A 15,268-nucleotide genomic window follows, 5' to 3' on the forward strand; every position below is an offset into this window, starting at 1 on the left:
TAGGGGCCAAGGAATGTAGTGATCTAATGCAGCACTCAAGTGCACAGTGTGGTTAAATTTTGATATTCTTATGAATTATTCACAAAAATTTAATTTTTCTTAATATGTCACATAGTTTGAGAAATTGCCCCAAGCACATAGCAGATGCTTGATGAATAAGATGTGGAAGGGACTGATCGTATTAGTAGTGCAGGGTTTAGTGTGCTGAAGCTAGACCATAATTCTCTTTGGATTGCCATGAAACAATCTCAAAAATCATTTTATCATAATTTTCCACTCTATGTGGCTGAACAAGTTAAGGGCGTGAGCTATTTTTCATCTACTTCTGTAGTTTAATGTCATTTTATGGCTGTTTTGCCAAAGTGGGCAAACTATCCTCACTTTACCATATTGCATAAGGAGCACTGCATTTTTCCACTTATCCTCTCCTTTCCTGGAGTGTTTTGCTGGGTGTGCTATAGGAGCTGGATAGAACTACAGACTAGGGGCCAGAAAATTACTGCCATGCATGAAGATCTTGTGGGAGAGGAAAGAGGAACTTGATTTTCTCTCTGATAAGGCCTTTGCCAATAGTTGATAAAAGGACTGGTGAATTCATGATAGATCTTTGCACTTCTCTTGACATTTTATATTCACCTTGAGAAACTGGAACCCTGCATTGAAATGCAAAGACTTCTGCCCCCCCAGAAGTTCAGCATTTTTCATAACGAGAACAGATTTCCGCATGATCAATGTCTGAAAAATCCATAGAATTTGTTTAATCTCAAGTCTGCCTTATGCCTCAGTGCATGGAAAATTGATTCCTGATGTATTCTGGCTAATGCAACTGAGCACCTGTATTAATAGTCATAAAACCATAAGAAGCCCAGTGAAGAGTGCTGTTGGGGATCTTGATGATCAAATTATGATGCCAGCTACACTATGGAGTCCTGGTGTACTGTGGTGGGAAAAAGGAGGGAGAGTAAAATTAAAATTTGATTAATAATTCATTAACCTCTTCTTGCTACTACAGTCTGGCAAAAGGTATAAATACCTTAGGCCCCACACCTACAGGTTCAAGAACAGTTATTACCCTACAGCAATCAGGTTCCTGAACTGGCATGGATAACTTCATTACAACCAAACTGATTCTATGACCTACTGATTCAGTTTCAAGGACTCTTTACAACTTGTTCTCAGTACTATTTTATTCTCACAATTTTTCTTCTTTTGCACATAAGTTGCTTGTCAGTCTTTGCCTGTATTTGTTTAGTTTCTTTTTGTAAAATTGTGTTGAACACTGAACATCATGTGCATTGACATCAAGTAAATAGATATCACATAGATAATAGAAATTGCTTCAAGCCATGTTCAAAATTAGTGGCATGTTCTGTGAATACCTTGTAGCAAACTGATCGAGAGAAGCATATATTGTTTACTGAAAGGTTAAAAGTTCCTCATTCATTGACTGAATGTAGAAAATGAGATGCTGAAGATGACACTCACTGACTTTAACAAACATTCTCAATCATTACAGCGGGTTTTAAATTAATAATAATAATGAATAGGAAACAGAATTATCAGGAACATTTGGCCTCATGAAAGCTTAACTGCATAACCAGGGGATTTATTACGTGCAGCTCTTTAGTTTCATTAAGGCTGAATATGTGACATTTACCATTTAAATACAGGTGACCACCATGCTACCTGGGGGAAGGGGGGGGGGGCGGGGAGTGGTACTTTTTTGTATAACGGGCTACAGCACAATTTTTGTTCATTCTAAACATGTGTATATGTTGAGAAAAATAAATGGTATTATTTAATTACTTTTATTTCCACACACATTCCATTAGAGAGCCTTTTATTCTGAATCTCAAATTTGGTGTATTATTTTGTGAATTCTTTAAGGGGCAATTACCATAACTTGCATAACCAACCTAAGGCTTACTTAGAATTGGATCTCTCAATTTGGTTATATGATGAATGGACATCCTCAAATATATTTTCAAGCGCTCTCATTGTAGGACAGATATGACCACTTAAAACCTCATCATCTGTAAGCAAGAGAATTGTATTCTAGTGCAATCTGTCATCATTGCTTTCATTGTACCATTGTTATCAAGCCAAGGGTCAACTCTTGGAATTTGGTCAGATTAGTTTATTGTCATATATACCAGAATGTAAATGAAATTACTTGCTCATAGAGTGAACGGTATATATGCTATTATTATGTATGTCAATAAGCACAAAACAGCAGAATGGTGTGAAGATTGTAGTTCAATCTGAAGTAGTGGAAAAGAGAAATTCTAAATTGACATTAACAGGATAACCATGCGAGATAGAATTAAAGGCACACAAATATGGCAGCACCATTTAGAAGGATCAGTTCAGAAGTATGATAGCAGTGGGGAAGAAGCTGTTTTTAAGTCTGGGTGTCTAGGCTTTAAAACTCTTACATCTCCCAGAAGGTGGAGAGAGTAAAAGGAATAACCAGAGTGCAGGCATGCTTGACGATACTACAAGCTTTCTGTGTGTAAACCGGCACATTAGAGTAGCACTAGGCACATGTAAAAATAAGATGCCAGTAACAACAGTTTTGGTGCTGAATAGTAAAATCACCAAACATTTGCTTAGAGTTAAACAATTCACAGCTTGCAGTCTATCTGTGTTTATGTGATGTATTAGGCGATTAAGCAGGTATAGAATGAGTATCTCTATTGTCACATAAAGGCAGAGTTCAATATAAGCATGCTGCAAACAATAAGTTATTTACAACAATTTTTCATTAGAAATGTCAGACGAATGAACCATCTTTTATTCTTTCTCAGATCTCCATCACAAAAACAATCTTCCATTGATTTGATTCAATTGATGTTCACTTCTATAAAGTGATGATAATGTTGTAGGCTGCTTTTTATTTAAGTAGTTGGGGCAGCTAGCATGGGAAGTACATTATAATCAATTTTAATGATCTTTACAAATAAGTTAATGTTAAATCCTCATGACCCCCTGGAAATTTTTGTTGCTCACCATCCCCATCCCTCCTGCTGAATTTGTCAAGTAACTCAGATTGGGAACCATTGTTCTAATTAGTGAGTCATTGCCTTGGGATGTTTTTCTTGTGATTACAAGATCCTGTTGGACATTGGTAATGTTGAATACTTCAAGTCCAGTTCACTGATTTATTGACAAGATCAACAGTGAGGGAGTTGTGTGTACGAGGTTGTAGCATAGACTGGGCCTCAAGCTGCAGTGTCACCTGTTGCAGCTGCCCAGGAGAGATGACACTTGAGGCGGTGTGGCACGACATCCTTGCTGGTTTGATGGCTAGCCCCTCCCCTTGGTGCTGCTCTCTAGTGTTCACTTGGAAGACGAGTGGATTGCATTTGTTTGTGGGTTGTTGTGGGCTTGCTCTTGCTGACAATATTCATGGACTCAAGGATATTGTAGTTCTATGACTATGTTTACTGCTATCTTCTATTTGTTATATGTGCCTTGTACTACTGTTGGTACTGTATTTTACACCTTGGTCCAGGAGGATTACTGTTTTGTTTGGTTGTATTCAGTGGTACAATATTCATTTATGGTTGAATGACAATTAAACCTCATCTTGAACTTCTGAATGTTTTGTGGCAGGCATAAAGAATAAAATTTCAAGCCAAAATAAAACAGCTATTTAAGAAGGTACATAAGAGTTGTAAGAAAAAGTTTGTAAACCCTTTGCAATATCCTGTTTTTTACATTAATTTCTCATAAAATGTGGTCTGATCTTCATCTAAGTCACAATACTAGACAAACATAATCTGTCTAAACTAATAACACACAAACAATTAAGCTTCTTTTCATCAGTACTGAGTAAACCATTTAAACAACTACAGTCTCGGTTAAAAAAAATGTGAACCTCTGGGGCAATACCTTCCACAAAAGCTATTTGAAGTCAGATGTTCCAATCAGTGAGTTGAGATTGGTGTTATAGGTTGTAGAGGTGTCCTGCCCTAAAAGAAAGACTCACAAATTCAGGTTACTGACAATTACTGACGGAGCCTGCTCTTCTCAAGAAAGGTCTTTTTATGTGCACCATGCCTCAGTCAAAACAACTTTCAGAGAAAATTCTTAGAAGAAGAATTGTAGAGATGCATAAAGCTGGGAAAGGCTACAAAAGCATTTCTAAAGACCTGAGTGCTTATCAGGCCACAGAAAGAGAAATTGTCTACAAATGGAGGAAGTTCAGTGCTGTTGGTACTCTCCCTTGGAGCAGGCGTCCTGCAAAATCACACCAACAGCACAGCATGCAGTGCTGAAGGAGGTGAAAAAGAACCCAAGGGTAACAACAAAAGACCTACAGAAATCTCTAGAACTTGTTAAAGTCTCTGTTCATGTGTCCACCATAAGAAAAACACTAAACAAGAATGGTATTCCTGGCAGGGCACCATAGATGAAACCACTGCTGTCCAAAACGAAACATTGCTGTAAGTCTCAAGTTTGCAAAAAACCACCTGGATGGTTCACAGTGCTTCTGGGACAATGTTCTGTGGACAGATGAGATAAAAGTTGAACTTTTTTTTTGGTAGAAATGCACACCACTATGTTTGGAGGGAAGCACTCTATGCCAACACCAAAATCACATCCCAACTGTGAAGCATGGAAGGAGAGCCACGGTTTGTGGTTGCTTTGCTGCCTCAGGGCCTGGACAGGTTGCAATTGTTGAGGGAACAATAAATTCAAAATTGTGTCAGGGTAACGGTCCATCACTTGAAGCTGAATCAAAGTTGGATGATACAACAAGACAATGATGTGAAATGCAAGAGTAAATTTACAATATTCTCAAAAGAAGAAAATTCATGTTTTGGAGTTGCTGAATCAGAGTCCAGACCTTAACCTGATTGAGATGCTGCAGCAACCTGAACAGGGCTGTTCGTGCAAGGTATTCTGGAATTACTGATGAACTAAAACAATTTTGTACAGAGGAATGATCTAAAATTCCTCCTCACTGTTGTGCAAGTCTGATCAGCAGCTACAAGAAACATTTGACTGAGGTTATTGCTGCTAAAGGAGATTCTACCAGTTGTTATGTGAAATCTTGTACTGTGAATAATTAAACAATGTGTTCAATAAAGACATGAAAAGAGAAACATGGATTCTGTATCTCCATTGCCATTTGTAGGATTTACTGTTTTTCTAATAGTGCAGTAGCCTTATGTAGTTAAATTTTAACTTACATTGACAACTGCATGCTTACTAGTAAAGGGGATTTGTTAATGTACAGTAGTATTTGTGGAAAGAGAAGCAATTAACATTTTTGGCTGATGATTTTCATCGGAACTGGTCAGGTCCATTGAGCTGTGATCTGAAATAGAAACTCCCTGATCCTCTCTGATACTGATGGTCTACTCAATATATCTTCATTCTCCATTCCTCAGATTTCCAGCACTAACTGTATTTTGGGCCCAGAATACATCATTTATTTTTGTATTAGCTGATTAGGTACAAAATACTGTAGTCTCTTGGTGACCCAGTTGTGATTCCACTCCGTTATTGCCTATATGAAGCATATTCCCATGATGTAGTTAGCCAACCAAGCATGTTCACTGATTAATGAGATTAATCTACGTGCAATGTTGGATCCATATTTAAATTTCCCTGAGAGAGCAGCAGTAGCAATTCGCTTTTTGTTATCTGAGTTCAGTAGCAGGCTTATTAAGTTATATCAAAAAATGAATTTAAGTACTTGATATGTAGCATATAGAAAATTTTGTGGATACACTTGTGTATATGTGTATGTGTACCGGTTTCAAAGTATGTCTTTAGTTGATATAAGTTGAACTTTTCGAGCCTAGATTTTTTGAGGTGAGAAACTGAACAGTCTCACAGAACTCAACATGGCATGGCATGGCTATTCATCTTCAGAACATTTTAACACACTTGCTATCAACCAGACAGCAATGGTGCAGGTCGAGCACCCGTATTCCAAAATCCGAAAATCTCCAAAATCCAACATTTTTTGAGCGCTAACATGACATCACATAAGGAAAATTGCACAAGGTGTTTTGAAGGTTCCCTCGTGATGCACAGGTCTCTATGCATCACAGACAGTTCTGAAAAGTGACTTCACATATGTAATGAACAGAAGTTAATGCAAAATAGAAAAACACTGCATAAAGTGAAAAATGAAAATCTTCGTGTATTGAAAGAGTGAACATACTGTATGCTGTTAATGGTATGTTAGTTATGAAACAAAGATCAGCCAAAACAAACTGAAGATTGAGTGTAATTGAATATTCATCAGGCTGGTTGCAGAAATTTAAGAAAAGCCTTAGCATTAATTTTTTTAATGATTTGTAGTGATAAAGCATCTGCTGATCATAAAGAAGCAGAGACATTCATTGATGAGTTTGCCAAGATCATCGCTGATGAAAATATAACATGCTGAAAGGCTGAGTGAATACATATGCACGATAAACAAGTATAAGACAAAGACTACTTTCTGTAAGAACTTAATTTCTTTTGGGATTGCTGGCAATGCCAAACAGCCACTGACTGCCCACATAGGTGGCCAAGGTAATGATGGTTTACGTTTATTGATGGTTCATGTACACATTGTTTCATGAATGAAATTATTAAAAATATGCTATAAAACTGCTTTCAGGGTATATGCATAAGCTATATATGTAATATAAATAGATTTTGGTTTTAGATTCGGGTCCCAACCCCAAGTTATTTCATTAAGATGCAAATATTCCAAATTACCAAAAAAATCTGAAATTTAAAACGCTTTCAGCCCCAAGCATTCTGATAAGGGGTGCTTATCCTGTATTACTAATCTTAATGAGATAGTGGCTGAAACTCATGATTACCCTTTTATTCCGCTTAAATGCACTGTACTACAAAAATCTTTGAAAAAAGATAAAGAATATGTTAATAATAATATACAGTTGAAGTCAGAAGTTTACATACACCTTAGCCAAATATATTTAAACTCAGTTTTTCACAATTCCTGACATTTAATCCTAGAAAACATTACCTGTCTTAGGTCAGTTAGGATCACTACTTTATTTTAAGAATGTGAAATGTATGGACTTGGTTTTTGCAAGGTGCCACACGTGAGGTTTCTTATCAAGTTAAGAGCCCATGGTATTACAGGTAAGTTACTGGCATGGTTAGAACATTGTTGGAGGGGCTGATAAACTGGTGGGCTGCAGAATGCCTTAGACAGATTAGGAGAATGGACAAGAAAGTGGCAAGTAAAATACAATGTTGGAAAATGCATGATCATACACTTTGGTAGTAGAAATAAATGTGCAGACTATTTTCTAAATGGGAAGAAAATACAAAAATATGAGATGCAAAGGGACTTCGCAAATGAATGTCTCATGCAGAACACCCTAAAGATTAACTTGCAGGTTAAGTTGGTGGTGAGGAAGACAAATGCAATGTCAGCGTTCATTTCAAGAGGTCTAGAATGCAAGAGCAGGGATGTGAATGCTAAGGCTTAATAAGACGTGGGTGAGGCCTCACCTTGAGTATTGTGTACAGTTTTGGGCTGCTCATCTAAGAAAAGATGTACTGGCATTGGAGAGGGTTCAGAGAAGGTTAACAAGGATGATTCCGGGAATGAAAGGGTCATTATACGAGGAACGTTTGATGGATCTGCATCCGTACTCATTGGAATTTAGAAGCATGAGGGGAATCTTACTGAAACCTTTTGAGTGTTGAAAGGCCTAGATAAGAGTAGATGTGGAAAGGATGTTTCTCATGTTGAGTGAGTCCAGGACAAACAGGCACAGCCTCAGGATAGAGAGGCATCTATTTAAAACATACAGAGAAATTTCTTTTGCCAGAGGGTGGTGAATTTGTGGAATTTCTTGCAACAAAGGTTACGGGGAGAAGGCTGGGAAAGTGGGGCTGAGGAGGGGAAAAAAAGATCAGCCATGATTGAATGGTGGAGCAAATTCTATGTGCCAAATGGCCTAATACTACTCCTATGTCAAATGGCCTAGAGGAATTTATAGTTCTAATGCTCTTCAGTTGAAGCTAACGTATTCTTTAATATAATCTCACAGATAAAAATGTGACAGTAATTAAACCTGTTGATTAGATCCATTTTAGTAGGGTTTCTGACTAGCTAGTTTCTATTACCATGGAATTAAATCATAGATTTACTTTTTTGCTGTGTAGGGCTTTAACAATGGAGTTCAAGGTGTTTAACATTCACCATGCTCTCTTTTAAGGAAATGACAGAGGGAAAAATTGATTCTTTGTTTCCGGGTTGATCCTGTTTGGATGGCTAGAAATCCTGTAATAGAGATAGGCACTGTGTCTGTGGTCTCTGCTTTGTTTTTATTGTTGACATGACAGGTTAAAACAGCGCACATTCGTAGCAGGAGCAGGAGCATATTGACCGGAATATGTAGGGAAATAAAGTTATTTGTACTTGTTCTTATTTAATTGTGGAGTTCCTATAACTGTTGAATAATTGTAAGTTTCACCTCCTTTGTGAATGCTGATAACCAAGCATTTTGTCTATTTTGAGATCATCCTTAACAGCATATATTGCTAAATTCTGTCTTAGCATTCTGAGCAACAGCAGAATTATTGCAATAATTAATGTATTGCATACACTTCTGAAAAAAGGGCATACAAACTGATAATGTAAACATTATTTCCCTCTGCAGATGGTTCCAACCTTTGGGGTAGCTGTTTTTATGTTGAAATATTACCTGTGATATTTCTTTCAATGTATTTCCATTTAGTATTGAAAATAATTCTCTCTTTTATCAAGATGCTTGTGACAACACCTGAAAAGTGGGATGTGGTAACGCGTAAAAGTGTTGGAGATGTTGCCTTGTGTCAGATCGTCAGACTGTTGATTTTGGATGAAGTTCACTTACTGCATGAAGACAGAGGACCAGTTCTAGAAAGCTTGGTGGCACGGACGCTACGACAGGTAAAATATTTGTTTCAGTATTTTTTTTTATACATGCCTCTATTAATATTGTACAATATTTTACTAGATGTGTAAACAATACCACAATAAATGATATATGTACTTCAAGAGTAACTAAGATGCAGGACTTGTATATTCAGGCATAACTAATTTTTCAGTGCTGTAATCATTTTTTATATTTAATTTTGAACTGTTTGGGTAATGCTTTGGATGTAACCACCTAATATTAGTATTAAACATGGGGTGGAACTGGACTCTCTGATGGTGGTGTCTGAAAAGAGGATGCTGTCCAAGTTGCATGCCATCTTGGGACAATATCTCCCATCCACTCCATAATGTACTGGTTAGGCACAGGAGTACATTCAGCCAAAGACTCATTCCACCGAGATGCAACACTGAGCGTCATAGGATGTCATTCCTGCCTGTGGCTATCAAACTTTACAACTCCTCCCTCAGAGTGTCAGACACCCTGAGCCAATAGGCTGGTCCTGGACTTATTTCCACTTGGAATAATTTACTCATTATTTAATTATTTAAGGTTTTTTAATATTGCTATATTTCTACACTTTTCTTGGTTGGTGCGACTGTAACAAAACCCAATTTCCCTCGCGATCAATGAAGTATTTCTGTCTGTAAAGCATTACAAATAACAAGCACCCCCCCCCCACAAATCATCATCAATATCTACATTTCACCACTGACCAGCAACTCAGCTAGCCTCAGCAAAAATATTGAGGCTACAGCAATAGAAACTGAGGCCTTGTATCCTGTCGGGAGTCTGACATTCCAAGGCTGTTCCACCAACCACTAGTTATCAATGAGGGATATAAGGGGATTCTCCCCTTTTGCTTGGATGACTGAGAATAGCTCTCAAGAAATTTTACGCCTTCCAGGATGTAAAAGCCAAATTGATTGACATCTCAACAATTACGGTAAAATTACACAACTGGCACATAGTTGCAGAAATATTTGCCGTCTATATAACAGAAACTGTAATTACACATTCAGGCTTCTCTGACAGAATCTCCCAAATCCTGAGACTCCACCATCAAGAAGGACAAGGCTAGCATGTTCACAGCAACACCATTACCTGTGGCTTTCCCTCCAAGTTGTGTACCATCTTAACTTTGAAATTCAGCATTGTGGGAGTACCTCACCACCACCTTCTCAGGTATAATATGGGTTGGGAACTAAATGATGGCCTTTCTGGTGATACCCAGATCCCAGAAGTAAATAGTTTTAAAGGTCATACATTTCATCAGTTGTGACTAGTTCAAAGAAACTTTAACTCGTGCCTGATTTTTTTTTTGTAATTTTAACAATTCTTTTCTTGTTTAATCATTTATTTTAAAGGTATATTCAAAAAAAAACTCGAATGCAATTTGAAATTCTCAGTTATGCACATCATATTTGATACTGCAGCTGCATAGATAGGAGTTTATACTTTCCAATACTTTGGACATCAATAAAAATCTTCAAAAGGATGATTTGGGTGGGGAGAGTTATATGCCTTGCTAAATTCAGTGAATTGTGAACTTAGTAGCTCTAAAGAGTAAATTCTTGAATTGCTCTTCTATAATTAAAAACGCAGAAGAATCATTGCCACCAACAACACAAAACTCTCTGATATGACTGTTACTCTGCCTCTTTTTGTCTTTTACTCTGTAGTTGTCTTTCTTTCTCTGTGGTTATTTAGTTATTGATTACCTTACCGTTGTCCTGTATCTCTTCCTTCTTAATTCTCTCTTTGCATCCCTCTATATGTATACCACTCTAATACCTATCTTTCCTTGTCCTTTTTCTCTATCCCTTCCACTTTATTCACTCCACCACAAGCTCTGTCAACTCTTCTAGTTACTCTGTCTTGGTCATTTTGTATGTGTTTTTCTCTTTCCTCATACTTGCAGTGCACACAGATAAATACAGAGAAGTACACTGATGGCAAGAAACTTTGGCATGTCCACTTCTCATTAAATCACAATTTCTTTCACTCATCAAATGTTTAATTGTTAAATTAACATAACTAATTAAACTTTATTTTGTGTTTATTAATTCTATAATACCTGTTGTTCAGCAATATTAAATTGCATTGCTTTTATATTGCTAAATCCTCATTATGCTGTTAGCATCTTGGAGATCCTGTCTCTCTTCCCCTTCTCTTTGACATTTAAACTAGATTAATACAGTTTGAAATAAGGAGTAGGAATATGCCACTTGGCATTTGAGTCGAATCATGGCTGATCTACTTCCGTGGTAATTTCTGCATAATATCCATTTCCCTCAACGCCTGCAATATCAGACATTATTTATCTTTGTTTTGAGTGAATCAATGACTAAGCCTCCAAGGTCATGAGTTTCGAAGATACGCTTCACAACAGTAACTTGAAAAGTTTAGGTTTGAGGCCAGAACAGGCAAGGCAATTAATGAAGTTTGTAAAGGATCGTCCTGTGGCACAGAAGAGATTGTGATATTTTAAGATGACAGGTTGCAAGTAATTGGATAGGGGAAAGTGCAGAAGAAAGGCTAAGTTCTTGCATTTCTTGGACGATCATAATACAGGACAAATTGGAACGCTTTGAATCTGGAAACTCTTTTTAAACTTTTTTTATTGTATTTCAAGTAGTTACAAAATAAAAGTATGAAAAAAAAAGTATATTACCCATCCCCCACTCCCCTTAACCCCTCCACCCTAGCATCCCTATAGAAAAAAAAGAAGAAAGAAAGAAAAAAAAAGAAAATAAAGAGTGCCTGGCTATTGGAAGATCCCCACATGCTCCATGGAGTTCGTAATAACTTTAGTATATATATTTATTTCTTTCCCCAAATAACCAATTATTTCATCTTCGGAGCACCTATATATTTAATCCTGTCTTTTGTAAATAAGGGCGCCAAATTTTCAAAAATGTTTCATATTTATCTCTTAAATTATAAGTAATTTTTTCAATTTTCAATTTTTAATTTTCAATTTTCAATTTTTACAGCTATAAATTTCTTTCTTCCAACGATCTAAACTTAAATATGTATCCGATTTCCAAGTAACTGCAATAGCCTTTTTGGCTACTGCCAATGCAATTTTTATAAATTCTTTCTGATATTTATTCAATTTGGGTATCGGTTTTATCCCTTCAATATCACCTAGTAAAAATAGTATTGGATTATGTGGAAGTTGTATTCCAATAATTTGTTCCAATAAAACTCTTAAATTTGTCCAAAAAGGTTGAGTTTTAGAACAAGACCAAGTAGAATGTAAAAAAGTACCGATTTCTTGGTTACATCGGAAACATTGATCGGATAAATTTGGGTTTAATTTATTTATTTTTTGTGGTGTAATATATAATTGATGTAAAAAGTTATATTGCACTAGTCTTAACCGGACATTTATTGTATTTGTCATACTCTCAAGACATAGTCTTGACCAATTTTTTTCTTCAATTTTAATATTCAAGTCACGTTCCCATTTTTGTCTTGACTTATGGACTCCTTGTTTAATTTCCTGCTTTTGAATCAAATTATACATACAAGAAATGAACTTTTTAATCTTTCCTTTTTGAATTAAAGTTTCTATTTCATTAGATTTCGGCAATAACATTGTTTGACCTAATTTTTCTCTTAAATAAGCCCTTAGTTGAATGTAACAAAAAAGAGTGTTGTTTGATACTTTATATTTATTCTTTAATTGATCAAATGACATTAATATACCTCCTTCAAAACAATCACCTATATATCTAATCCCTTTTTGAAACCAATTATATAAAAGTTGATTATCCATTGTAAAAGGAATAAGTCTATTTTGAATTAAAGATCTCTTTGCTAATAAGGATTTCTTTATCTCATCGTCAACATTTATCTTATTCCATAAATCAATCAAATGTTTTAATATAGGAGATTCTTTCTTTTCCTGTATCCACTTAGATTCCCATTTATATATAAAATCTTCTGGTATATTTTCTCCTATTTTATCTAGTTCTATTCTAATCCATGCCGGTTTATCTTTCTCAAAAAAAGGATGCAATAAATCTAAGTTGATTTGCTTTATAATAATTCTTAAAATTTGGAAGTTGTAACCCTCCTAGATCAAATTACCATGTCAATTTTTCTTGACATCTTACCTTTCCAAAGAAACTTCCTCACATATTTATTTAACTATTGAAAAAACTTCTGGGGTATTTGTATTGCCATGCAAGGACCTTATGTGATCTTTCACCTAGTTCATAATATCTCTGTTTAGTTCTCATAATTGCTTTTTCTGTTCGATATGTTTGGAGTGTATTATATTGTAACTTCTTATTAATAAGTTGTCTTCTTTTTTCTTCTGTCATATTTCTTTGAGATTCTTTTTCTAATTTTATAATCTTTTTCCAATTGATCTATTTCTATCATATATTCCTTCTTAATTTTAGAAGTATAACTTATTATCTGACCTCTCAAATATTGCTTCCCACAATATAAATTTATCATCAACTGAATGTGAATTTGTATCTAAAAAGAATTGAATCTGCTTTTTCATAAAATCACAAAAATCTTGACGTTTTAGTAATATTGAATTAAATCTCCACCTATAAATTGATTCCTCTTTATCTATCATTATCATTGTCATTATTAAAGGAGAATGATCTAATATTCTTGCTTTATATTCCACATTTTTCACTCTATCTTGAATGTTTGTTGATAATAGGAAAAAATCTATCCTTGAATATGTTTTATGTCTATTTGAATAAAATGAATAATCTCTTTCTTTTGGATTAATTCTTCTCCATATATCAATCAAATTTAAGTCTTTCATCAATGATAGAGTTAATTTTACTGCTTTTGATTTTGTGACAACCTTTGTTGATCTATCTAAAACTGGATCTAGACAAAAGTTAAAATCTCCACCTATTAATATTTTATCATGTGCATTAGCCAAATTCAAAAAGACCTCCTGTATAAATTTTACATCATTTTCATTTGGTGCATAAATATTCATAAGGGTCCATAGTTCTGAAAAAATTTGACAATGTATAATTAGATATCTCCCTGCTGAATCAATTAATAAATTTTGTATTTTAATTGGTAAATTTTTATTAACCAAAATTGCAACTCCTCTCACCTTTGAGTTAAATGAAGCTGCAATAACATTTCCTGCCCAGTCTCTTTTTTAATTTCTGATGTTTTATTTCTGTTAAATGAGTTTCTTGTAAAAAAGCTATATCTGTTTTCATTTTTTTTAATGTATGTTAAAATTCTTTTTCTTTTTACTGGCCCATTAAGCCCATTAACATTAAAACTTTAAAAATTCAGTAAATTTGTCATTTTTTTTTAATTATATTACTCCAATCTATAATAATACCTAATCTTTCAACTTTTGTGGTATCCTGGGAAATCTTCCTAAAAGTCTCCATGTTGCTATGTGTGTCCCCACCAATCATCCAGGCAAAAAGATAGAAGAAAAATAGAATATAAAGAAAAAAATAAAATACCCCCTACTAATGTTGTGAAAAAAAAACACATTACCCTCCTCTGTTGTATGGGTCATGGCGATCGTCATGGTTACACACGTGAATCCCGCAGAAACCGGTCCAAAGCTCCCCAGCCCCCCCCCCCCCCCCCGCAACATAAAAAAGTATATACATAAGAAGAAAAAAATACTATTCTCAATTAGTGTTTCTAAAATTTTGCTTTTCTCCTCTGTATTATCCTTAAATGTCCATCACTTCTGTTCACTGTCTCTATCTTCATCTTTAATCCATTACATTTGGAAGTCTCTATGTATAATTAGCCACTAGATGGAAGTTCGAATCTAGAAACTTGATCAAAAGTTGGTTTCCAACAGCCAGAAGATATTTTAGGAGAATAATAAAATGCAGCAAGTTTTTGGTTGGAGATATGATGTATTGAAATTGTGGTGAAAAGAGCAATAATCTCTTTTACTCACAGCCAAGAAAGGCCAAAAGGCCTGTTTCTGTGCTGCAATGTTCAATAGTTCTAAAGCAACATGCACAAAATGCTGGGGGAGCTCAGCAGGCCAGGCAGCATCTATGGAAAAAAATATTGTCGTTGTTTCGGGCAGGGACCCTTCGGCAGGCAGGATTTCCTCCAGTCCTGCTGAAGGGTCTCGGCCCGAAATGTTGACTACAGTCAGCCCACCTTATCTGTGGGTTCCGCATGTGTGGATTCAACCAACTGAGGATCGGGAAAACCCAGAAGTTGAGCATTGTTCGCCTTGCATCTTCATCATTCGCTACTTGTGTTGTGAGCGAGAGGAAGGAGTTTAAGGCTAGTAAGCGATTGCTGGATAGCTATGTAAAGTGCTACAGTCTCAAGAACTTAAAGATCATGGGAGAATTGGGATCAGCTGATGCCAA

General features: G+C 35.6%; 1 protein-coding gene across 2 annotated transcripts in view; it reads left to right on the plus strand.

The window, feature by feature from the left end:
* The window catches only part of ascc3 (activating signal cointegrator 1 complex subunit 3), a 374,033-nt gene that overhangs the window by 75,006 nt on the left and 283,759 nt on the right, over positions 1-15,268 (plus strand). For both annotated transcript variants that reach the window (XM_059982329.1, XM_059982330.1), the window contains exon 11: positions 8,759-8,923. In XM_059982329.1, coding sequence (XP_059838312.1) covers positions 8,759-8,923 — 165 coding nt within the window. The remainder of the gene's footprint in view (positions 1-8,758; positions 8,924-15,268) is intronic.

This window comes from Hypanus sabinus, chromosome 10 (assembly GCF_030144855.1).
Source record: "Hypanus sabinus isolate sHypSab1 chromosome 10, sHypSab1.hap1, whole genome shotgun sequence".
Lineage (NCBI taxonomy): Eukaryota > Metazoa > Chordata > Chondrichthyes > Myliobatiformes > Dasyatidae > Hypanus > Hypanus sabinus.